The sequence below is a fragment of the Haliotis asinina genome, chromosome 2, assembly GCF_037392515.1.
Source record: "Haliotis asinina isolate JCU_RB_2024 chromosome 2, JCU_Hal_asi_v2, whole genome shotgun sequence".
Classification (NCBI taxonomy): Eukaryota; Metazoa; Mollusca; class Gastropoda; order Lepetellida; family Haliotidae; genus Haliotis; species Haliotis asinina.
Genome location: NC_090281.1, coordinates 76,134,567 through 76,161,455, shown reverse-complemented (window position 1 = coordinate 76,161,455; position 26,889 = coordinate 76,134,567). Strand labels below are relative to the sequence as shown.

Genomic DNA, 26,889 nt, shown 5'->3' with positions numbered 1-26,889 from the left:
GGCCCAGTAGCCGTACGTATCCTTCCCTCTGTCAGTATGTCTCAAACGTCCTTTGCCAACCCCTTAACCAGGATTGCCATTCGCTTTCGAAGTCGTAACGAAAAGCGTGTTATTATGACGTACAACTTTCAACAGCACATGTTCAGTCGCAAAGACTCATTTAGGGGAAGGTGGATTGAGATTATTGAGATTCTGGAAAATACGAAAATAGTGCACTATTAGATTTGATAATAAATAATGTGTCTTAATAAAAAAAATGCTGTTAAAAGAGGTTGTTCATCCTACTGTTTCTGGGGACCTAGTTCTAACTATGCGAAATCTCATGACATTTGCTAAGTGCCTGATCCATGACAATACGTACTTAATATAAACACATTTATGAATAGTTATATTGTATTTACCCACATGGAACACACTGGTACGAAGATCTAGGAAAGCGATACACCTTAGTGTCTTCAAAATGGAACAAAACGCCACTGGCTAAAGAGGTTAATGTGGCCTGTTTCACCACATAATATAGTACACACAATGCAGAGTTCTGTTCACGAAGACAACACGGCGACCATCCATGCCACAAGCCACCATTGGACTGCAAATGTGTTTGCAAAGCGAGATTTGGCATGGTTATTAACTGATTCTCAAGTCTTATTAGGATCGATACGTACATCCCTCTGTGGTCAATGTTGTCTAATAACCATAGTGAATCAATTGTCCAGGAATTATTCCTTCATCGGATCCTCCCTCAGGAATACCTCTGTCAAATGAAACAGGGACATGATCGACTTCAGCGCCAAAGGAAACGTCAGAAGGATATTACAAAGCGTAAATTTGATTCGAATAAGGGTTTGGAGACCAGGGCGACAAGATGAACTGTTGGGCTGTCTGTTTCCCAGACACGATTGGTAATTGTCATCTGCGGGATGGTGGCCAAATGGATAAGCTCATCGAATTCCGGAAGTTTCTCAACCTGCTATGTCCACTGACAGACACATTACCTGATGTTCATGGCCCTATCAGATTACCTACGGTGTCGATACCTTTGTGTTAATAGTTTCCCTCTTCTGGAAGTCAGGTGCCCCGAGGGTGGAGGTGGGGGTGGGGGTGGGGGGAGGGTGGCTAGGTCGAAGTGTGTATGTGGCTGATGTACATATAACTAGAACGCTTTCCCTGAGATAGGATCCAGGTGCATTCTCGTGAAACGAGCACTAGCTAATTTTCGAAATTGGTTTTAAAAAGACTGGCCATGCTGACGTCGTGTGGGAGAAACAACAAACGTATGACAACAAACAAATACTTATCTTATGTGCTAATTGTGTGAATAACGGGTTCTACCGAGTAGGCAGGACATTGCCTACAGAGAGGAATTGGTGTCTAGTGTTGACGTTTGATGTCTGAAAGACTTACATTTGACCAGAGGAAAATATGCAAAGTCTGCAACAGCACGTCTTCAACACATTAAAAACTTGTAAAGGCGTCGGTAAATAGCTACTGGAGATGACATACACTTGACCAAATCAGCCAGGTTAACAACCCGAACTACATTTTAGTCGATTTATACCAAACGCAGAGAGGACTGAGAATTTACACTACACGCGGGTTCATCATGGGCATCCTTTCCAATGAATGGTTACCAAAGATCACTGGAGCCCAACCAATTGATCTCATCCAATTGGCATTTATCATTGGGATCAAGTGTATGACCGTTATTTCTCTATAATGTACTATAATCAAATCAATATTTGACAGTGCCACTATCATGATATCATACACTGACCCAAACTTTGTGTTAAAAGTGAGGAGTGCAGAACGTCCATTTAACGATTCTTTCCTTGGGTAAAAGCTGATGGGAAACAGTTTGTGTCCAAGATGTCTAACAGCGTGTTTTGTACCTTCAGTCAAAGGAAGATCTATATGTCGTTAAATGCAACGACAGGGAATTTGTAATTGATGACCAACTTTTTAAAACCTTATTACTTATTCGTAGAGAGACTATAAAATATTCTTCAAATAAAAAACGCAGAAGAGAAAAAGAAGAAAGAGTGTTGATACAGAATATTGAAGAAACAACAGAAGCTTTGGACAAAACAACTGACTCGCATACTAAAGTTACCTTATTGGAACAAAGCAGTGACCTTAATGAAAAACTAGAAAATATAAATAAAACAAAAACCCAGGGACAAACGGTTAGACCAAAGGCTATTTGGGCCGAAAAGGGGGGAAAACCTACCCAATATTTTTTCAATAAATCATTCACCTGTCTAGAAACCAATGACGGCAAAACTCTCACAAAACAAAAGGAGATACAGGACGAAGTGAAATCTTTTATTCCAAACTATGCAGGAAAAACAATGACATAAGCGATGTAAACCTTGAAGAAATACTGAAAAATGTAAACTTTGCAAAACTGGACGATGCTACTTCAGCAACGTTGGAAGGGCAACTGAAATATGACGAACTGGTGGCTGCACTGAAATGTTTAAACAATGATAAAAGTCCTGGACCAGTTGGTTTCACGGCCGAATTTTAAAGTTCTTTTGGACCGATATAAGTAAATATTTAATCAGATCTTTAAACATGTCCTTTATGAGAGGAGAATTATCTGTGTAAACATTGCCAAAAAATGGAGCAAAATATTTTAATGGATGAAGGGCTATCCCATGACTGGAAAAACTATAATAAGATACCTTTCATATGTACCAATGACACTATATTACAGTGGTTCCAGTATAGAATAATACATCACACCTTGCCGACTAATGCACTTCTAGCTAAATTTGGATATGTAGACGATTCAAAATGCAGCTTTTGTCAACACGAATGTGTGTCACCTGACCACATTTTCTAGTCTTGTAACAACACCACACATATCTGGCAAAAACTTGAAATCTGGCTTAAATATAAAGCACATATCAATATTAAAATAACAAAAAGACATTTACTTCCTTGCTTTCCCGACAAAAATAAAGATCCTCTAAACATTCTTATCACTATCTTCAAAAACATCATTTTTGGAAGCAGATTTAAAACGAAAGTGCCACATTTTCATGTTTTCCAGAATGAACTAAGGCACTACTATATGATAACCAAATGTTCTTCCCTAATTTAGTGTTATATCAACACCTTCTATAAGTTCACGGACTGTTCATTTGATGTTCACAACTTCTTTTTATGAATTTGGATATTCATGTTATTTATTGTCTCTGCCAGTATTTCCTTGTATTCATAGTCTGTTAATCTGGATGTCAAATTGTTATCTTTTTCCCCAAAAGACTGTAAAATGTATGAAAAACAATAAAAAAATATATAAAAAATTGTTCAATAAAAATAAGCAGTACAAATGAATACGTCGAAGTGAAACTGATTACGTTAAAAAAAAGCTTTGCTGTTGCTGTGAGGTTGAAACTGACGCTGAAACTAATATGAATTGGCCGCTGAAGATCGCAAATGTGAACATTGCTAAAGATTGCCAAAGAGGTTGTCCATGTATGCAAAAGGCACATCTATATAAAAGGTTCATCGATGCGTATTGATGCGTTCTGTTGCAAATGATTTATCCGTGCTATTTTCCTGATTATCCAGCATATCCAGTGAATGACAAGAGCCATTATATGGATGGCATATTCATTTAAATAATATTGACTGTTTACTAAAACTATCTATACTTTATCCGAAGTAATGCTTGCTTTAATAGTGCTTTATAAATATCAAGTGAACACTTAATCCTTTCTCTTTTATTAGAGGTAATGGTCACCTCTTTTGAGGAGACGTGTGGTCTCAATTGACACATTTATAGCTTCATATCTGACCACTATCAGACTCATCGCCTTCCGCTCCCTAACAACGTACGCCTCTTGTGATCTATAAAACACAAGGAGGGACGGATAAGGGCTTGGCATCAACTTAACTATACCCCAGGAATGTTGTCTTCGGAGGGGCGGTGGATAGCCACGTGGTTACAGTGGTCCGTCCGTCACGCGGATTCCCCATGTGGGTTAAATGTGTAACGCCAGATTCACTGCTTTCTGTCCACACAAATGGAACTACATTCTGAAGCAGCTTTTCTCCATCTTGTCTATAGGAGAGGTTATCAGTCTCTGTTTCTCTTGCAGTTTCTGCAGCGCGAGCATAAACAAGGTTAAACTCAGTAATTGTCTCCTTAATCATTTTGATTACGACTCTTTTGACCTCCAAAAATGGATCCGGTTTTCTGCTCTCACTATTGCTATTGCTAATGATTATCTCACACAATTGTGTCAGATAAATGGTCTTCAAATCTACAAATATTACATAGATGTACTATATAAGCTTCAACGCGATAAAACTGTAAATCAAGCAAACTATATTAGCAGTTTGCAACCCCTGAAGATCCGGATTTGAATTATACATCTAAGACACAGTGTACCGTCTAGGAGCGTCAGACTACTAGTGGTGTGCCGATTAACTGAAATAATCGAAGACTGGTCGCAGTGACCAAACGACTAAGCAATCGATCACATTTTTTCATAATCGAACGCAGTCGGTTTTGTAGCTACTGTTTTAGTGTTTGAAACAATTGACGATGGAACTTTCGAAGTTGTCAGGACCTGAAAACCTGAGATTTCAACCTATTCCCAACACTGCAGACTACCCGTGAAGAAGGATGGTGACCCTATGATTTACGAAAGAGGCGATTAATGGGATCAGATGGTCAGTCTCAGTGACCTGGTTAACACATGTCATCGTATCCCTCTTGCGTAAATCGATGCTCATAATATCAATCAGCGGAGTGTAAATCGAGATTGGGTTTACACACCGCCTCCATATAGCTGGAATGTTTCTGAGTGAGGCGTCAAGAAACAAAGAAACAAATATATCAGCTGCTTGACTGAGTAGGCTCGCTCACATCCATCCTTTAACGCTCCTATCACGATTGACAAATATTCTATACTAGCGTGTTTAATTCAGTCCTTCTATCGACACTATTTTTCACATAGAAAAGAAATCAAGGGAGATATTCTGTTATGTTCAATAATTCTATTCAATCCCATGGTTTGGAGCAAAGAGTCCTCAAATCAGCTAATGCAAAGATCCCAAGATTTAGGAACGCACGAATACATCGTCTCATCAATTCTGCGATGAGGGAGTTTAATATGTCTAGTCAGCGGAAGTTGATGTGCCCTACTTTTCTCCAGCAATCATTCTCCAAGACTTTGTCTCAATGGGCCTGCATTTTTGTAATTTCCCTCCAAATACGATTTCCTTCATATCCCCCAAGGTTGTCTTTCGTGTAGCCTTGACCTTGGCCTTGGTTTGATTATGTAGCCTCACCCTAACATTTATGGATGTGTAATAAACCTTATTAAGCCATCGTATCGACAGAGTCAATATGTACCCATACCATTACGCTGCGTCGATACCAGAGAGTTATCGGCCAAAACGAACGGCAATCTGGCATGTTTGAGGTGAGCATAGATGATCTCGTCAAACAAACATCACTGAGGGACAATAAGTGATCGATCGAGGGCGGGGTGATACCATATCTCAATAAAGTAAATTTACTCCAAATGATTTGTGTAAATGAGATATTCGAGATACCACAATTTTGCTACACAGGGTACAGGGTTTGTCAAAAGAAAGTGGTTTTGATTCTGTCGTTGATCGATGTGTAACATTTCTTTTGTGGGCAGGTATTATCGGTATATACTGAATATATACCTGTACACCATCTAAGAACCCACCTGCTGAAAATAGGTTTATGGAGACTTTATAGCTATGACAGTTGATATAGTCATATCGTTCAGATGGTACTTTTGTTCCTGACCTCCATCAGCTGGTTTGTTGGCGATGCTGTGTTGATTGTAAATGCTGATTTTGTTGCCGTCCAAGATGCTAATATGAATTTCGAGTATTTAAATACAGTTTCAAATTTTAGAATGAAAGCTGAAGTCACGTGTCAATATTCGAAGAAATGAGAAAATAATTTCCTTGAATTTCTTTCCCTAAATAACCAGAAAAAAATCGAAGGAAAGAGAACTTCAGCTGAAAACAAGTATTATCTATGCAACAAAAGTGACAAAAAGAGCATGGTCAGCTTCTGAGTCGTTTTGAGACATATACATTTCGGTCAACTATTCAGCCGTATCTTCAGCTCATTTATCAGCAGACCCGTGAAGGTCCCGGGGTAGAATAGGCCTTCAGCAACCCATGCTTGCCATAAAAGGCGACTATGCTTGTCGTAAGAGGCGACTAACGGGATGGGGTGGTCAGGCTCGCTGACGTGATTGACACATGTCATCGGTTCCCAGTTGCTCAGACCGATGCTCATGTAGCTGATCACTGGATTGTCTGGTCCAGACTCGATTATTTACAGACCTCCGCCATATAGTTGGAATATTGCTGAGTGCGGCGTAAAACTAAACTCACTCACTCATTTATCTACATGTAATGGAAATGTAAACAACTTCTAAGAAAGCATATCCTTCCAGATGTATGCATTAAAAGTCGATAAAGATCGATGCCAACCAATGGAAGTTTATGACGGGAGATTGTTTTTTTTGGCTTTACCATCGCGGCTTGTCCTTTCATGTCGAGCAAAGTACCAATAGCTCCGGATAGAAAGATAACTTCCTCAGTGAAACATATCCAAATCGGACGTTTTGGGGTGGGCACGCGTTCTCGTTGCCCTGTTGACTATTGCGCTCATGCTGTTGATCACTGGTTTGTCATGTCCAGACTATATAGCTGTTATATTTCTGAGTACGGCACAGTTTTGTCTGAGATAGTAATATACGTTTTTGTGAGTGGCCGTGCTATCGAGCGGGGAGTAGATGTTTACCCTTTGGGAGAAAACATTTTCATATGATCTTAATTACAGTTTTGTATTTTACCCCCCATGGAGTCTGTTTCGGCAGATAATCGAGTCGGATTTCTCCCTGGCTTTAAAATAACCACGATATTCGGTACACCTATGCTACTTAACTTGAACAAAAACAGTGTTTATTTTGTAAACTGTGGAGATGTGTGTAACTCCATAATACCGTTAACATAAACTTATCGAATTAAAGAACCGTATTTATCGCATCGGTCAGAGCGACTACCTCATGTACAGAATCGTTTATCTTCTGCTTTAGTGTTTCATCTTCATTTAATTGAAATTCCACAAGACGAAATTTACACTTTTAGCATGTTCATGGAAAGTTGCCATGGCAGATAAAACAGACAACGTCAATTTCAAATGCACGGGAATCTAGCAAAGTTCTTAAAATATCACACTTCCCAAGACTTTTCCTAGTGTGGGTGACATTTATAGAAGGCGAACATTGTTCTATCCATTCTAGTAGTAATAATAATTACAAAAACAAAAGAAATACGGAAAAGAAAAAGCAAGTTGAAAGTAATGCGCAGTTACATGTCTGATGGTGCGCCTATGTGTTTAGCTTCCTGTTCAATGCAGCACTCAGCATTAATTCATTTGCATGTTGACAGTATGTAAACAATCGAGCCTGGACCATACAATCCAGTGACACGATGAGCATCGATCTACGCAATTGGGATACGATGACACTATTCAAACAAATCAGCGTTCCTGAACACCCGATCGCATTAGCTGCCCCTAACAACAAGCTTGCGTTGCTGAAGATCAATTCTGACCCGATTTTTCACAAGTGTAAGACCTACAGCATTTGATAAAAACAGTTGGAGGAAAGCATTTGAATGGGTCCATGCTTGGCATGTTCTTTCCCGTGAGGAAGGTTATTCCATAAGCTTGGCGAAGCGTAGTAGGCAAAATGACTTCGACCAGTTTGTCCACGAAGATACTTCTATGTCAAACAAAATACATTTTGACTTCAGTCAGGACCCTGGGTTTTCATGATCTACTGACGATGCATCGATGCATGCAGCTGTGTTCTGCAAGATCTAGCCAGACTACAACAAAACATCATATCAAAAATACTCCTAACATCGAACCTCCCCACTGAAATGCCGTGTACGAGAGCCTTGACAAAGAAAGCACCCAACTACCTGTATTGGATAACACGTATCGTGTCTCACAAAGTGTAGATTAAAGAGATTTGTCAGACTTAACGGGCTAACGATTTCTTTTATTTGTCTATATGGGATGCGCCATGTGGTGACCAGCACGCGGGTTAATACAAAATACGCACTGTAGATAGACCCGATACACGACGCGATACATTGCGTGTGAAAGTGAATCTAGTCACCTGTTACACTAACATGACCCAGCCTAATAAATACGGTAACAATCCCTAGGGGCTCTCACCTTGATTTAACAACTGGATTTATCGCTTATCAAGACTCAAAGCATCTGACTCAACTGGAGGCATTGGCTGCAGTGGTGGTGGTTGTATAATGGACTTGTGTTAGTGCATGTTCTTTTTTTCAAAACTACATTGATGTGATTAATATTTCATAACATTTATATGATGATAACCAATTGTTTTCTTATAATAGTCACATATTTTAATCATTCTGGAACTAGTTGTGAGACAACTGGACAGTGGTTAAAGCGTCAACTCGAAATGCCGAAGACTCGGGTTCAAATCCGCATCGGTACAATGTGTGAACCTTATTTCCACCGCTTTGATAATGCTAGATATTTTGCCAACAGCGTCGAAAAACAATGTTCACTTTAAATAAAGCTTTTGATAGCACAGTTATATTAAACTTGATAAATGTTCTAGACTCGACAGCTAAAAAAGGCTGAATATTTACGTTCCTAACCATCCAATCATTCACTCAAACACCCATTCATCTTATTTAATGTAGATAACACAACAACCAGTCAGTAAAACACACCGTCTCTTCCTTTATAATTACATAATTTTTATTTGCAAAAAAAATATTTTTGCGAAGAATTCGGTAGTAGAAAAGGCGTTTGCCCTCCGATCACGCAATCAAGTAATGTATTGTTCTACAGATGCATCGAGCAAGCACCACTTCAAGGTATAAAACACAATCAAGCCAAGAATGATTGAAGGACCTGCTTGATAGTAGCAATTTTAAACAATGGAGACTGCTTTGAAGGGCATGTTATATTACCATCTCATGCTTCGGAGGAATGCTGTTGAGCGCCAGTAGGCTTATTGTATTTCTGATTTCGAGCAGTTTCTTGCATTTTGAGTATGGTAGTATTGAGTGATGCGGACAGTCAATCATGCATCGGCCGTGGAGGTGTGTTTACAGATTGACAGGTGAGACGCCACTTGTGGATTCACAAGAAGGAAGCGCTATTTGAGAAAATGATTATGTGGTGATTCGCATTTTCATCCAGATGAACAAACAATGGGTCGAATTGAAAATGGAAAATCAGGACCGATATGGAATATATAGCAGGAATTTGTCCATATTAGAGTTTATAGTCGAGTTACCCTGACTATATATTGTGTTAGTCCATAAGGAATTTATAAAAGGAAGATTGTTTACTTCGAGTGAAAAGGAGTGTACAGATTGTGGTGTTAATCGTAAGGCATGTTAATTTGGAGTTGCACCTTCTTAGTAAGGTATAAATTCTAATAGGCTACGTCAAATATGCTGAATCCTATCCAGACTTATCTCTCACAATTTAAGAGTCAGGTACCTAGTCGCCAGCACACAAGTTCAGCCTTCTAACCCACTCAGCCATCGCGGCTTCAAGAAATGTCACATTTACCAACATTCTGAATGACGTTGCCTATCAGTAGTGTTAAACAATGGACAAAAGGGGTGCAGCTTGTGCTAAGTTCTAACAAATATGAGTATGAAACTGGTACAAGGAAATGAAATATGGATTGGATCTTATCCTGAATTCAGGTAAATGTGAGAATGAGTGTAGGTGGTGTACACGAAAATGAAATTTTGAGTTACAGTGTATTTTTAAAATCGAAGAAACAGAAACGGAAGAGAAACTCACAAGCAGTTCTGCTATTCTATGATCACATCCCCTTTTAACCCTTTATCTCATTCCACCACACTGTATATTTTTGTCAAACGGTTCATCTGACTTCTGATACAAAATTCAGATAAACCCAAAAGCTGTCTACTTGTTTACAGACTGTACAAGTGTGTACAGATTGTCGGACATCCAATACGCAGACGCTCTGTTCTATCTAAACACATGCAATGAGCAACACTCCTACAGCCGAAACATAACCTAAACACGACATTCACAAAACCTAAACATGTTTAGATACCGATCTGATATTAATCTGATTCTAGGTTTAACACGTCCCTTTCCCGTGTTAAACTCTCGCACATTAAACTGCTAAAAGCAGGGGGAATATAATCAAACATAATATATAAAATACTCTTACTGTAAAACGCAGGCCCCAAACCTGCAATTATCAAACGAACGGCAATTAACAGACAAGTTAAAATGTTGAAACTCATTTTTTTTTATAAATTATCGGTCTGAACACAAATCCATATTTTCAGTAAATATAATCTACGCAAGTCATCACGACAAATATTAGCAGTAATGGCACGTTAGTATTATTGTTTGCGATAAAGGCTAATACTTCACTTCAAGCACAATGTTGTTTTTCATTAACAACTCATTTAGAGCTGGTGCTATCAACAATATGCCATTGGTGTTACATATTGAGTAAACAAAAAATCAAAATGCTAATATGTTATCCCTTGCACATTGTTGTTAGCATGTGGATACACACTTAGTTATGGAAATATCTCGCACAAGTTGCAATTATGTGTAATAAGGAAAATACGCCATAACCCTACTTTATCATCTCTTATTACGAAGACCCTTCGTCATGACAAATTACTAATACGTCGCTGGGCCGATTATTTTGCTTCCGAGTGTAAATACAGTTGTAAACCAGCTTTCAAGCCAGAATCTAATTGTGTAGAAAGCATAAATTCACTGACGTTCATTTCCCTGTCGATATGTTTACTCTCACATAAATAAATCATGCTTTTTTATCCCGGTGGTAATGCGCATGCGGGGGAGCCAATGCTTTGGCCTTGACCTGACATTTTTCACATTAAAACACTGTAACGAGGTCACGTGTATTCGGGATTGTATTGTTCTACCTTGACAGATCTGAATTCTCTTTGTTTTGATTTACGGCCATATAACGGGGCGGCCACAGTCGTTTAGTGAGATGAATGTGTTTAACCGGGTAGAGGGTACTGAATGACTCGATCCAACTGAAAAGTAATTTATAGCATGAATACCTGGGACCGTATGTTTAATCACTTGCTTTTTCCAAACCAATATTCGATTCAGTACATAGGTACAATGTCTGATGCCCACTTCTGGTGTCCCAGCTGTGACATTGCTGGAATAGTGCTAAAAGCGGCGTAAAGCACAAACTCACTATAGCGCGCTTCTCCAACCGATGTGACCGGTAGAAATGTGGGCTGAAATGAACAGCTGATCAGATTCAGCACCTTGTCTGGCTTGGCACATTGGCAGATGACATTAATCAGTGTTCCTTATATTTAAATCTATGTTTTCATTAAGCGTTTGGCCTTGTGGAAGAGTAACGCCAATCGCAATGGCAAGTTGTTTCACTTAGGTAACTGTCCAGATCCAGTGATCGTGGACTCGAATCCAGATTTCGAATGTAAATTGATGCTGAGATATGCTATTTTTGAAAGTGTAGACATGATATAAAGAAACAGTAATAGCGGTTTCAGTAACACTCTCGATCCTCTGGTTTTAAAATGTAGTGTGGTATCGATGTCAAAATAAATATGAAAAAAATGTTACGGATGTTATCGATGGGGTCTGGGTGCAAGATGGTGCTGAACTGAAAATTGTATGAGAACATTGTGCCAGTAATATCGATGGGGTCGGCTAGGGAGCTGGTGCCGCCTACCACAACTGTATAGTTCCGCCAGAAATACTGGAACCTGGATTGAAACATGTACCCAAGTAATGGGAGCCCAGTCAACATGACACAGGATCAGATGCTGTGAAGACACATCAAGGTGTAAACGATCCTGACGTTTCTTACAGTGCATCCTTACTAGCTGACCTAGCAATGGCTATATCAGTCTCTTCAACAATGTCTGTGACAATAGTTCCTTTCTTAGCAGGCATGACATGACAGTAAAAACAAAGCACAACAGCCAGCATGAGATAAGGCAACAAAAGGTCCTTGAGAACACAGATAACAGCAGAGAACCCCAGCATAAACTGAAGCTTCCCAGGACGCTTCTGACGGGAGCACGGATGCACGTAAACGTTACATGCAGTCTTTTCATTAAACCAGACACTCGTGTCCCAAGTTTATATGAGTGCGTTTGTTTGATTGATGTAATATTTGTGGCCCGTGTCGAGGTTTTGACATCAGCTGAAGAAATTGAGGACCGAAATAGGTTTCTGATTTACGCACTAAGTCTTCATGACAACATTTGCACTAAAGACACCGTCGATGTTTCATTTCGTACGTCTTTATTTGGAAAGGGAACCGAGGTAGTGTCTCTGCACCTATGTGAAGGGTTGGGGTTCTTGTTGTGCCAGGAAATTTATGATTAGGAGATCCAGTTCCAGATCGTCATGATGTTTCTAGGTTTGTCAGCGTTATAGCGTGTTTTGTTTGTGTGAGTGAGCGAATTAGATTTTTCGATGCTTTTAGCAATATGTCTACAACATCAGGGGAGGGAGACACCAGCAATGGGCTTCACACATTGTATTCATGAGGGCCGGGGAATCGAACCAGGGCATTCGGCGTGAAGAACGAACGTACACTTTAACCGCTAGGGGTGGGTTTCACTGAAGTGCTAAACATTTGAAGACTCTAACGCGTCCTTCCACACAACACTGACATCCCGTCATCTAAGTACAATCCATTAAATTCATCAGTTTAAGTAGCAGATTGTAGACATGTATGTGCATAATGGTACTCCATCTTCACGAATGCTGGCTCTGGTTAGAACTGGTCCGACCTGAAAACGATTCGGGTCAAGTACGTCACTTTCATTATCACTAAATAATCTGAACCAAACGTTCCAAACAACGGTCACCTGTGTCAGTTAAAGCTAATCGTCCTCCCCCTGAAGATACCGGTTGGAATTTGTCTTCAGTGACTCCTACTTGTCGCAAGAGGCGACTATGGCGATCATGAGGTCAGGCTCGCTGACGTAGCTGACACGTCATCGTATCCTAGTTGCGTAGATCGATGCCCATTTTGTTCAACAAACTGAAGCTTGCCATCCAGTAAACTAACTTTCTCAGGTTCTTTATTCACTCGGGTTTTGTACCATCGATATGTACAGAATATAGAGATTGCAACCATGCCTGTATCCCTGCGTTGAAGAGTTATAGCTCTTTAGAGTGATGAATTCTCATTTTAGGACATAGTCAGACTTTCACAAAGAGCATGATTTACAATGCAAAAGGTTCCCTCAGACACATGCAGTATCAGTATGAAAGAAGGACATCTCCATATTACAGACACCTGAGCCTGTCAAGATAGGAAGTCCTACAGACGGTTATTTTACTGCCAGTTAAATATGGAGCCTTAGTGAGACCTTCCATTCTTTTATATCCTGAAATCATGTCTACAGTATATGAGGCACGGCTTGACGATTCAAGGGTGTAATAAAAATGCGTTGGACTATATATCCACTTGTGGAAAGGCTATATAACCATAACCAAGCAGAAATGAGTAGATGTTAAGATACAATATGGCTACTGGTAGTTCAATACGTCTGGTCACAGAAGTGGTCCATTATACAGTTGATTATCGTTGAGTTCAGACAAAAGCCAACGAGAATTCAGCGGAAGCGATCAGGTGGTATATGCAACAGTTTACTGAATCAGTTTTTAATCATAAATTTGTGTTTAGATGATATAACGTTCGAATAACCCACAGACATCTTTCCGGTTCCGTTCCACTTTGCATTCCAAATCAGAAGTTGCAAACACGAGATTTAAGTGAGTGAGTGAGTTGAGGTTTTCGCCGCACCCAGCAATATCCCAGCTATATGGCGGCAGTCTGCTAGTAATCGAGTCTGTACCAGACACTCCAGTGATCAACATCATGAGCATCGATCTACACAACTAGAACTAGTACATGCATCAACACATTCAGCGAGTCTGACCACTCGTCTCCTCCAAGTAGATGTGTTTGTAAAGAACGTTCACATGACCTTGAATTACTGTTATTTCACAGTGTACACGAGTGATTTAGCTGGACGTGTTAAACAGCAAATATAATATTGAACCGTACTGGAAGTTCCTGCTTGGAAGGGTACAAGTATGGACGCGATTTCGACATTGATTGGTAGACGCATAAACGCCCTCTCCGTATTTAAAAGAGTATGTTTGTAGTTTATCATTCTTTCTAGTTTTCAGTCGTTTTGAACACTGAAAATATTTACCGAAAGCTTCCCTCATTTAACCTTTAGCCTGCTGAATAAATTTCAGCATAAGGCGTTGTAAAGAGGGTGGGTGATTTCAAACAGATGGTGTGCCATTAAAAACGTGCCAAGGTAACCAATATTTTGAACATTAATTATAGATAGAAAAATGAACATAAGTATAAAAAAAATTCCAAATATTTTCAAACACACAGGGGTTAAGGCCGACGCGAACTTAAAAATTGTAAATATTCGTAAAGTTCCCTGAATTACGTGATGGTAGGTGGAATACGTTTTGTATCAGGAATCTGTATAAATCGTGAAATCAGCGCTTGTTGCTTCCATCCATCAATTCTCCAATATCTCAAATATAGCTGAGTTGAAATTAATATTTTTTCATTGGATGGCACCGACGCGAAGGCAAATTATGAACTGTAACAGGAATATATCGTACGAAAATTGTCGTCAAAATACATTTGTATTTTCGATGTCATCGTGCCATATGTTCAAATGACTATAATTAGTTTGATTTAACGTGTCATGCCATAAAAAATACAGGACATAACAAACGACAATTAAGGACGCTACAACTCAAGTTTCAGGGGGTTTGGTTCCATATATTCCATGTTCAAGCAGATTTACCCGTCTCGTACTGCAAGCAGACGTATCAAAATCAAACATGGCGCGCTTCGATGTACACGATTTAAAATGTTGTTATTTAATCCTCAGTAAAGTTGCTCTTTCTATCGTGTATGTGTTATCGATCGAAAGCAGATGATCTCCTTAGTCGATAGGTGTTAGATTTGATATAACCACTTTATTAGAACGATACATAAACGATAGGAGAGATCAAACATGTTCACGACACCGTTCAGGCAAAAGTTGCCGGATGTGATGTCACTCACGGGGAGACGTCAACCGATTCATTCCTTGATTACAGAAAATAAGTAGGTATGTTTGTATCACTGTAATTCGTTTGTATCTTTTAGAATACACAAAAAATATAATTATGATAAATCATAATGGATAACGATTTGGCCCAGGCGATAAAATTCGCACATTTCTATACCAATTTGACCTTCAATACTCCCTTGACCCGGAAGCGGTAGTTCTGATTTGTATATGTTACCACGAAAAGGAAGTTCGTCAGTATCATTTGTTTGAAGATGTATTAGACGAAATACCGCATGTTGATCACTCTAAAGACGCCCATAGGAATATCATTGATTATAGATAATAATGTTAAGGAGACAACAGCACAATATTCTGAATTATATTCTGCCCCAAACAAGTAACATTTTCATACCGAGCGGCATGACGACCCAAGCTGTTGACAGGTGCGCGAAAGAAGCAGAATGTGTTTGAATGGATTTCTATACATGTAGGTGTAATATGATACAACGTTTGAACAATTAAATATTGTTGATTAATATGTTTCAAATAAATATATATGTCCTATGTACAATTGAATAAGTACTAAAATAAATAATTACAGAATAAATACACCAACTGAGGGACTGTTCATAACTTATTGCTGTGGGGAGATAATGATTTACGTGGAGGAGCATGAACAACGTGACTGCCCCGATCCTATGACTTACATACCAAATAAGTGACACTCCTGCCCCAATTCCCAATTTTTAAACATAACTTTAGGTACTAAATGTAAAAAGTTTGATTACATCTGTGTCCCCAGTACATTAGTTCATATGAATAAACTTGTACTGTATAGTGCGAAGTCGTCTAGTTATATGCTTGACTAGTACATGTGCACAAAACTGATGACCTTTCTTCCTCCCCAGTACAAAATTGGTGACGCCCCTATCCCTCATACAAATAAATATCTCTCTCTCTTTTTATACTCACACGCTCGCTCGGTCACACACACGCACGCACGCACGCACGCACACACACACACAAAATGAACAGTCCCTAAACATATGTACATTCTTTTTGCAAGAAATTTTTTTTGGTATTTGTTTTCACAGCAACAACAACAACAAAGGTAGTAACAGATACTGGACATTTTGACTGCTATTTTTAATCATGGAGACCTGGGTAGCACTGGACTTTATAATTTATTAAGGTATGGTACCTTTCAAAGCATGGTACAGGGCACATGTGAACATTACAGTTCTTGCAAATGAAAGTGGTCTGATGTCTTTTGGCACCTCTGAACGAACAAACCACACAGTCATTGCACGAGATCTTACCTTTAGGAGTTTTATCCTGGGTCTTACCTGGGAAATGGCGAGCTGTTAGTCTAGCAGGACGCTCCAGGTTGGTTGCAGGACGCCCAGATCGTGCTCTTCCCTGTCGCTCATAACCCTCCAGGCACCTGGTTGCAATGACCAGTCTGAACTTTTCAGAACTTACTCTCTTACCTGGGTTTGCAGCTTTGAAGATTATCAGAGCATTACTAAATGAAACTTCCATCAGGTACAAAAACACCTTCTTCCACCACTTACAACACCTGTGGAGCACCATGTAGTATTGCAACTGCTTGTCTGCCTGGTCCACTCCTCCCATGTGCTGACTGTATAGCTGAACTGCTTTGGGTTTTCTTACATCTCTGAAGTTGTTTGGCGATGCCCTAGATCTTACTCTTTTCAAAAAACAAGAACCATTGTGAATGCTGGTCAGAAGGTTTACTTTTCTTTTATCAGTCCATGTAATATACAAGAATTCATTATCCCTATATAAATGCGGATCATCACCAGCTTTTGGTCTCGCATCCTTGACAGGCTGTGGTACATCCAGTCGGGAGGCCCTCAGTGTGCCACACGCACCAGTCTGGTTGTCACTTAGTTCCTGGAATAGAGAAGGAGAAGTGAAAAAGTTGTCCATGTACACATGGTGACCCTTACCATACAGAGGCTGACACAATGACGTAACAACCTCGTACGTCAAACCGTGTGGTCTCCCTCCCTCCTGTCTCCCTGTGTATATTTGCCAGTTCCACATGTACCCAGTCCTGCTGTCTGCCAGACCCCATGACTTGATACCCCACTTATGTGGTTTATTTGGCATATACTGCAGCAAACCTGTTCGTCCCTTGAAAGGAATCATACTCTCGTCCACTGATACCTCCCTGCCTGGGTGGAAGTGCCTCTGCCATTCTGGAACAAGAATTTTCATGAGTGGTCTTATTTTGAAAAGTTTGTCATGTCTTGGGTCCTCTTTGGGGAAATCTTTGGCATTGTCATTCAAGTGAAAAAACATGAGTATCTGAATAAATCTATCCCTTGCCATGATAGCTTTGAACCCTTTACATTCGAGTAGTGGGTCACTTGACCAGTAAGATTCATACGATGGTTTCTTTGACAAACCCATCACTAAGAGTATAGAAATGAAAGCCCTCATTTCGGAGGTATCAACCGCTTTCCAATTCTTAGCACGTGAATGTACCTTCAACGTGTCCATCTTTTCAGCTATAAATTGTGCTGCATACCTGTTCGTTTCTGTGACAAGCAAGTCAAACACTTCATCATTGAAAAAGAGAGAAAAAGCATCATACTCACTCAAATTTTCACCTGTATTTCTTGGCCCAGATCGATCAACAAAATCTTGTAGCCATGGCGTTTCACTCACTCCGACTGAGGGGTCCTCCAAAAAATCTTCTTCATCGTCCCCAAGGTCCAAATTTTCAACTTCTTCTAAATCAATGTCCTCGAACCCGAAAAAGTCTTCTTCACCTTCACTATCCGAGTTTCCGAAAAGTTCGCGAAAATCTTCGATCGCGGAAGCCATTATGCAAATCTAAGTTCTAGATCAATTGCGGGTTACAAAAATACAAAACTATTAAGACTGAGGGAGATTTCTATGAACCGTGACTACCCAGGTCAATGAAAAGTAAACAAGTGAGGCTGTATATAATTGCTAATTACGTCATTTCCTAATTATTTGGCGGGAAAATAATTCCGGAAATTTCTCGAAGGCATCCATATTTAGCGAGAGGCGTGGTGGTCCGGTTTCCACAATCGAGGAAAACAATGCAAGTATTGCAATATCGTTTATATATATGTAACACTTGGTCATTGCAACCTATAGCCGTTATTGCGTTGCATCTATGAATTAGATGTTATCAATCGTTTTCATTTATTAGCTTGGATATGTGGTTATGTGTGAAAGTGATTCAACAACAAATTAGCGAGTTAGCCACGCCTACACGTGTCATCCACACACGTCAACAGCTGGTCATTGCCGATGTTTTCATGAATTGTGTCCAAAAATCAATGGGGAATATTATGCTTTACTAAGAAGAAAACTGATAAATATGCGTATCTGAAATCAGTAAACAAAATTAAAGTTCTAATGTGGCGAAAAACGGATTTTCCAAATATGTTGATGTGTTTGTTTACCACCGTTGCTATGACAGTTTCCGTGTCAGCCTGTCGATGATGTAACAACCGTTCTCGTTTTTGTGATTAATATCTTCACATAAAGTGACTACTTTTCGAAAATAAGCTTTGTTTCTGACTCTGTATTATAAAAAAATAACAAATTTTGGTCAGTTAAAAAAATTATAACATTTCGATGAAAATATCGGACTTTATGTAGCTGAACGTGAAGCGCCTCGCATAAACAATGGCCGTTGCGGGAGCCTTGTGCCGATAAAATTAGCTAATGCATTTTTTAATTCGTGGGCGTTTCGTTTTGAGGTACAAAAACTTCTTAAACTTGATATATTTAGAAAGCTGAGAATTTGTTCATTCCATACGTAATTCAAGTCATACGTAAATCATGTTTGGTAAATAGTTGTTGCAAGTTATGTTTAGGGATGTCATTAGGCTACTGTTCTGTCGAATGGGTTCGACGGCAGCATTGAGAGGATTAAGAAGGAAGTCACACCTCTACGGTCTGTTGTTGTTTCATGACGTCAACAACAAAAGGGCGACAACTGCATATGTTTCTTTTGGTTTGACAGGGGCGTATGTTTACATGCGTTTCCGTACTGAATTGCTTTCAGTTTACATTCAAGTGACCAAAACAAGTACTTTGCTATGAAATCATGGTGCGGGTTTGTTGAAATAATATAGGATCGCGAAGAAGCTGTGTTGGCCCTTTAGTTTTCAAGAGCTAAATTAGCAAGGGTAACCTAAATGCACTTGTTTTAACCCGTTCCTTGTAAAAGCTAACTACTCGGTACGAAGTCATGGAAATCGAACTATCATGTCAACACGGACAAGAATGTACCAATTTTGCTGATCGTCCTCTGCCAGATAGGGTCATGGTTTAACTGATGTTTTGCTTGAGTGGAAGCGAAAGTAAACAACAGCAAAGTCAAAGCAACATATACCTCTTCGATCGCCCGCTGTTCCTTCGTAAACCAACAACCAACTGGTCGATAGACAATTTCCTCCATCTCCATAGCTTGGAAAGAAAGCGCGTGGAGACTGTGAAACGTCACGTTCTCGTGTGATCAAGCCGAGACTTGGGACAGTTGATATGACGTCACAATGTATGTGGTATGACAATAGAATCGGAACGTACATACACCGCATCCGATGGTGTCAGACGATGAATGTGTTCGTCGTTCCTGTTTGGTGTGTGACTGTGTGAATTGGGTCATCGAGATGTGACCACGCACGTGGGTCTTGAACGGCTTATTGGATCATGTCTGAGACGATCGTTGAAGGTTAACGATATGCTATTTTACATGGACTAAACACGCAGTCAACACGCAGTCAACACGTAGTCAACACGCACTCATATCGAACAATGTAGGCCTGCAGGTAATGAATCAAGCCCGGGGTGATAACGAAAGAAATATCCGTCCCACGCCACCGGATTCGGAAGCCCAACTACCTGAACGTTAACACATTGCGCCATCTTCTGTTTAGGACAAACTATATTGGATAAACTATTTTTGACAAACGATTCCTTTCCATTGAGGAGAAGCTAACTATTATAGGGCAAACAAACAAACTATTATAGGGCAAACACACAAACTATTAAGGGCAAAAGAGTATAAGGCAAACTATTTACCAACTGTGCTGGACAATCTGTTTGTTTGCATTTTGGACAAACTATCAGGTCAAACTGTTAGGACAAAGTTTTAACTATTAGGGAGAAATATTTAGGACAAATTGTGAAGACAAACTATTTAGGAGACTCTATCAAGGCAAACTATTTAGGATATTTTATATTCTTTTCCTTTCTTTCTTCCCATTAGGACACACACCAGATGGCATCCTTAACCTAAATCTATGGCAGCTATTTATGCAGTGCCCCTTTCACAAAACTCTCGTAAGCCTAAGATCTCGTACGTTTTCTCGTAGCCATTGTACCCGCTATACTGTAACACAGGAGCTACGGATGCTACGAGAAAACTTACGAGATCTTAGGCTTACGAGAGTTTTGTGAAACGGGGCCCTGATATACATGAGAGTGTCGACCAGGAAACATTTAAGGATTAATGTGCTCAGACATGATGACTGGAATACATTTGTTCCAACAGCAAGGAGGTTTGGTCGGTCCTTTAATGTGTTGTAATTTACTTCGTCGCAGTCGAAGCACAAACTGCATCGTGTGTCCAAGTGTTTGAAGTACCAAGCCACACGGAACACTATAAGGAGCCACAAACGAACAAGCGTTCCACCTGGTTAGTGCCCAGAGAGTGCTCACGTTAAAGAACATGCTTGTGATTCAAAGGCATTCAATAAGGACAGATTAAGTGAACTACGAATTACTTGGATTTTTATGGATTTCTATTCGTGGTTGAGTTTTAACCTGACCTAGAAATAAAAAGCACCAGAGAAACTGTCTCATCTGTTTTATATCAGGAGCTCAGAGTAAACTGAAAACAGCGAACATACATGTAACACCAAAGACCACATGAAAGAAGAGACGTTTTCCAAAAGTCAACATACCCACTATGCAAACGTTTGAAATACACTTGAGTTTGTCCATTTTTATACGAACATGTCCTGAGATGATTCTCGAAAGCTGGTTGATTAAGATACATCACTCAAGGCCATAGTAATGTTTAAGTTTCCAAACGTTTAATGGCAAACATGTGGAGGACATTTCCAACTGATGAGGAAAGACGATAGGACCTCAGGCCCTTCATGTCAGTGGTCAGCTTTCACAGTGAGATAGCACCGTAGACCCTTCATGTTACTGGTCAGCTTCTCAACTGGGCCGTTTCGAGCTGATTGAAAACATATTTTCTCTTGTTCCTTGCATTTTTAAAGTAGCGCATACACATAACAATTCATAATAATTAAGAAAATGTAAATGGCAACTTGACCATGGACATGTCGATAATTGAGTGAGTGAGTTTAGATTTACGCCGTTTTTAGCAATATTCCAGCAATATCGGGACACCAGAAATGGACTTCACACAGTGCGCTCATGTCGGGAAACGAATCGGGATCTTCAGCGTGACGAGTGAGCGCTTTTACCACTTTAACCACCACCCCTGTCTATATTTAAATTGATAGAGGCTGCATATTTTGTTAATCAGTAATAGTCAGTTGGTTGACATTTTCTTGCTATTGTTACAAATTTTACCTTTACAGTTTACATATTCAAGGCTGACTTGAACACTGAATAAGAAAGATTGTTTCCTATTTTCATAACATTGGTGTATAAACATTCTGCACAATGTCACTATATCACCATATCCTGCGCATCATCATCATATCGTTCTATAGACCCTGCTATTATCGGGGATTTTCTACAATTATAGAAAATTGTTTTCGCAGTTTTACGCAGCAGTACCTCTCCTGAACGGAAAGAATATGATATGTCACGCATGCACTTTAAGTACATAGTTCTCCTTTTTGCGAGAAGAAAACATAAATAATGCAATCGCCTTATTATAAGACAAGAACAGAAACGTACACTTGAGCCAACCGGTTCATGAACACGAGTTGATGACTCAGCCAGTATTGTCTTTAAAAAAGTACTAAAATATTTTTTCGGTGTTTGGTTTGGTTTTGGACAATAGATCAACTGCGGTTCTTTCGCGCACTGCAGTTATATAACACCATAGGGAAGCTTAACACAACAGTCAAAACAAACGAACAAAAGTTAATCAACGTGAAGCAGAAACTGTGTCTCTCAGGGGGGAAATTAATGAAAATGATGTCCCCGTTATCTCTGTATGTCCTTACGGTTTATGTTACTTTATCTACACCTTCGCAATTTGTGTTGGCATTTATTGCGATACGGCTAGGCGTGGGAGCAGGCCTAATCATTTTAAACATACATAACACTTAATTCGTGTGGATTTTCGTCGAAATCAGCAATTTTCAGGGGTTGATAGGAATCAAGTTTGTCAGCAGTGGTAATTTGTCTTATTCTAGTTTCGTCGACATAATGAAAACATCGTTTCGTCCAAGAGAAACACAAAAAATGCAGTTGTCCAGTGAATCACCGTATACACAAAGCTGGGATTCTTGGAGAAATTGAGTCAATGATGTTAGCAGTATTTTAGTAACATAGCGGCGGGGAGACCAGAAACTGGCTTTGCTCATTGTACCATTATGAGGAATCGAACCCGGCTCTTTAGCGTGACGAGCGAACGATTTCACCACGTGCACTCGACTACCCTACCGCCCCAATCCTTGGAACAAACGTCGAGCGAGTATGATTTAAGTTGCGTTTGGAGACAGAAATAGGAATAATAAATCATTGAAATCAAATGTACCCAAACCTTACAGAACTCATTGCACATAAACACATGATAGATTTTGTATCAAGTAAAATTTCTTTAAATTAAAAATTCTCATTCCTGAAGATCAGACAGGCATTCTCGGTTTCAAGATGCTGAAATATTTTCACTTCCATTATATGCATTAAAACTGTCCTGAAAACTATGCACTGCCAAAGTTAAAGCAATACTGTTAATTCAACCATTGAATTAAAACCCCGAAAATCTAAAAATATTGTGATATAATTATTATGAGCATTTAATGACATTTTACATCCTCATCAGCACAATTTTCACAAAATCTACAACAGAAGAACAAATTGATAATATATCATGCCCTACTAATCGATTTTCGTGTTATTTTCCCAAGCGTGCATAAAAAGAAGAACAGCTGCTGATTTTGAATCAAGTAGTTTAATGGCTGATGCTGCGTTAAGCAATATTCAGTCACTCACACACGCAGAATATTCTAATTAAGTCAGTAAAGACGTATGACATAACCTCGGCAGTATATTTGGTCGTATTTATGGACAAGTATGATGACGATAGTATAAAGTAACAGTGCACGAAAGTATTTCCTTCATGATTATACTTTGATGACGTTATTTGAAACGTTGAGAAAAATGTTAATGAAGACAAAAAAGACTGCAGCTAGCTATTACAAGGTTGTTGGAATACATATTAAAACACAACGCTCCTTGTCAGATGCTTGTTTATCATATCCATTCAACTTTTATCACTGGGCTAATTCCGTTCGAATAAAGTAATGAATGGTTCCAAATAAACGTTGCAACAATATCCCCTCAACCAATGAGAGACTGGCGGAACTCGTATGCTGATCCACGAAACAAGGGGGCAAGGAATAATCCAAAAACGTTGTGTAAACAATAGAGAGGACGTTGACATCCATAACATTTTGTCTTATTCCTGACTATCAACTTCTCTCAAGAACCAAGTATGATGATAGGACACATTCACACTACTAAACATTGCTAGATTCAGCATTCGGATACCTATTGCTATTGCGAAAGACCAAGGCACATATTCAAGAACAACAAATGACTCCCCTGTTAACACCAAGGGATAGTTTATCATTCGGACTAGTCACTTATAAGCTAACAAAATGAGCACTTAAACAGATATAACTACTTCTGTGGTCCGCTCCCATCTGGACCTGTGATGGTCCAAGTTAGAATGTATCTTCAATAACCCATTCTTGTCTTGACTGTCTGGTTCAGACTCGAGTACTTACATACCGCCGCCGTAGACCCGGGATATATTGCTGAGTGCGGCATAAAACTAAAGTCACTCACTCAGTGACTCTTCCATCTGAGGAGAGATGTATTTCTTTGCGGGTTATCAACATAATGACGTTTGGGTGTCTTGGAGAGACAGGGAAACATTACACACTTTCCAAGCCTAGAAGTGTAGAAAGTCTTATAAAGGGACACAATAAATGACTTTTCGCATGGTACGTATTTGGTCCTTTGGCTTTTGGAAGAGAAAGCCGACTCACAAGAAGAAGAAGTAGAGGATATGACAGGAGTGCCCATTTCATACTACGTAAAGGACACGAGTGCCTAAATGCTGGTATGTTCCGAGCGAGATCGAGGGATATGCCAGTATTCAGGCACGAGTGTCGTAAACGTAGTATGACACGGACACAAATATAATAATATATTTATTACAGAAGTCGTCAAATAGCGGAAAATAAACCCAAATCTATTTTCAAACAAAGGATGGCTACCCGCCGTCGCCAAATGTAGAACGCAACGTCATAGTAGAAACGTGCCGTCAAAGTATTGTTCATGACCTCACCATGACAAAATGATAGTTTGCCTTATGGCATGGTACGGAAAATATGAACCCTGATATGTTTGTGCTCATAGGTAATAAAGAGAGTTATTGCTCTTTGCCTTCGTTTGGAGAGTTGTCTCCCTTGGTGTTAATTGCTTGCAATCGGTTAGCATATGCACGACGGCAACAAAACATTTGTAGCCGTTTGTGAAAAAGGAGCGTCTATATGTAGCTTGAGATTGCAGGCTCGGGTACTGCTCCGAACTTGCAGAGCCCAAGATACGAGTCTCCTGTTTGGAATTCCTTCTTAAATTCACGTAAACACTGTCACTCAGCGGAGATTAGAAGCTGCCCATTACTCATAAACGTTATCCCCGCACATCCGACGTTGTTATTTTCATATTCCACAGTCTCCTTGAGGCACATCAGTATTTCAAGGGCAGGAAAGGTCAATGATCTGGACAGACGATGGTGGTGTTCTGGTTAACAACATGGAAGAGGACATTATGCTCCGTTAACCTCTCCATATCCTTGACAGATAGAAATGTTTCTCTTTTTGGAGGTTACTGGAATGTACTGACCTCATGGAGCTGGTTAAGTCAACTTGAGTCGTTTTTTGCAGGAGCACGTGGTGACTTCAGAACTTATTTAAACTAGAAGAGAATAAATATGTCGTGGCATTTCGCGTACTCATTTGCTCCAATGACAGTAACCTAGTGTAAATTGTTTAAACTTTTTGCTTAAATCAAGAGGCAGGATAATATCCTGGACCTACACAGCTTAGATCCCCAGCAGGTGTTACACGTTACATTTATCCCTTCCATTAATGGTCCTAAACTTCTTGTTAATGTGCAAGAGAGAATCCACGCTGATGAAACACTTTATCGTTACTGAGGTGTTTCAAACGACACTGACATGTTCATCGGGCTCGACAAATGTAACACTTTTCATCTGGAACGTGACATTGCAGAAGTGAGGTGATCAGTTAATTTACTCTGGCAGATAATTTGATATATACTGACGGTTTTGTTACGTAACAAGCAGGTAAGAGAAGAATTCTGGGATTATGAAAAATAACTTCGGCAGAATACCAAAATAGGCTTTGAAAATCTGGCGTTTAGAGCAGTAATGCCGTAAGACGTCAAACCCAAAACACATATGCTATGTCCGTCCTTTTTTGCTTATAATTTTGTTGATTGGTCATGGCAAAACTCTACTACACAAAGAATAATATCAGTCATCATATGTGCCCGCTCTCTCACCAGTCATTCACTTACATTTATCAGTTATAATGGAAGGGCGAGGTACGACAGGATGGTATTGAACACTTTTGCACACATAATATTATATGTCTTTGATGCTTCTGATGTGAAGCCATGTCAAAACATGATGTAAACACACATTCCACATCTTCCATAAACGAGCAGAGGATTTGGGGAAAAACGAAATCTCAGTGTTGATTTTGTTAACGGTTGTGTACCTTTGGATGTTACAGAAAAGAGTGTCAGCTAATCGTCATATCAAGGCTGAATTGAAATTTTACGAACTGAGCCAAATTAACCTGACCCTTTATAATTATTCATATAATTAAATGTTGTCCCGTTTAATATTATTCCTATTGGCAACGTTCAACAGCCTTCGCCTACGAACTGTCACGTGAACATCCAAAGTGCCGAGATGTTCGACTTGGAATAGTTTGTGGTGCTTTTGGTACCTTATGACCTCACGGCTGACACTGGGTGACTGCACCAGGGCCTGCTGCTCCGAACATACCTTTGGTTTCTGGGAGTTGCACATTCTCGGAAACGTTCTTGGTGAGTTCAGCACTACTGCTCCTCTTCCTCGGAGAGGCCCCATGTAAAGAAGGCAAGGTGAGCCTAACCAGTCTAATTGTGCTAGGAAAACCAAACCTCCCTACCGCATTTTACTTTAATTTGTGAAAAATATTAATAATGAAAATGCGTCAGATTCCGTCAATCATGCAAATGCTCTTGTGCAGGCAATCCCTCGGTCCTTGGGTCAGTATTGATACTTTCTCATTAAGCTTTTAAGCAGTCGCTGCAGTATATTCATCAACATGCATCATAAAAATACGTTTACTGTTGAAGGGTTAAACATGCGATTTTGTG

General features: G+C 39.6%; 1 protein-coding gene across 1 annotated transcript; it reads right to left on the bottom strand.

Moving 5' to 3' along the window:
• Nucleotides 1–14,347: 14,347 nt before the first annotated feature.
• LOC137272881 (piggyBac transposable element-derived protein 4-like) lies at nt 14,348–19,135 on the bottom strand. The gene has a single exon (XM_067805296.1). It carries the CDS (start codon nt 18,052–18,054, stop codon nt 16,345–16,347), a length of 1,710 nt encoding a protein of 569 aa, XP_067661397.1. The 5' UTR covers nt 18,055–19,135; the 3' UTR covers nt 14,348–16,344.
• Between the last annotated feature and the right edge of the window lie 7,754 nt (nt 19,136–26,889).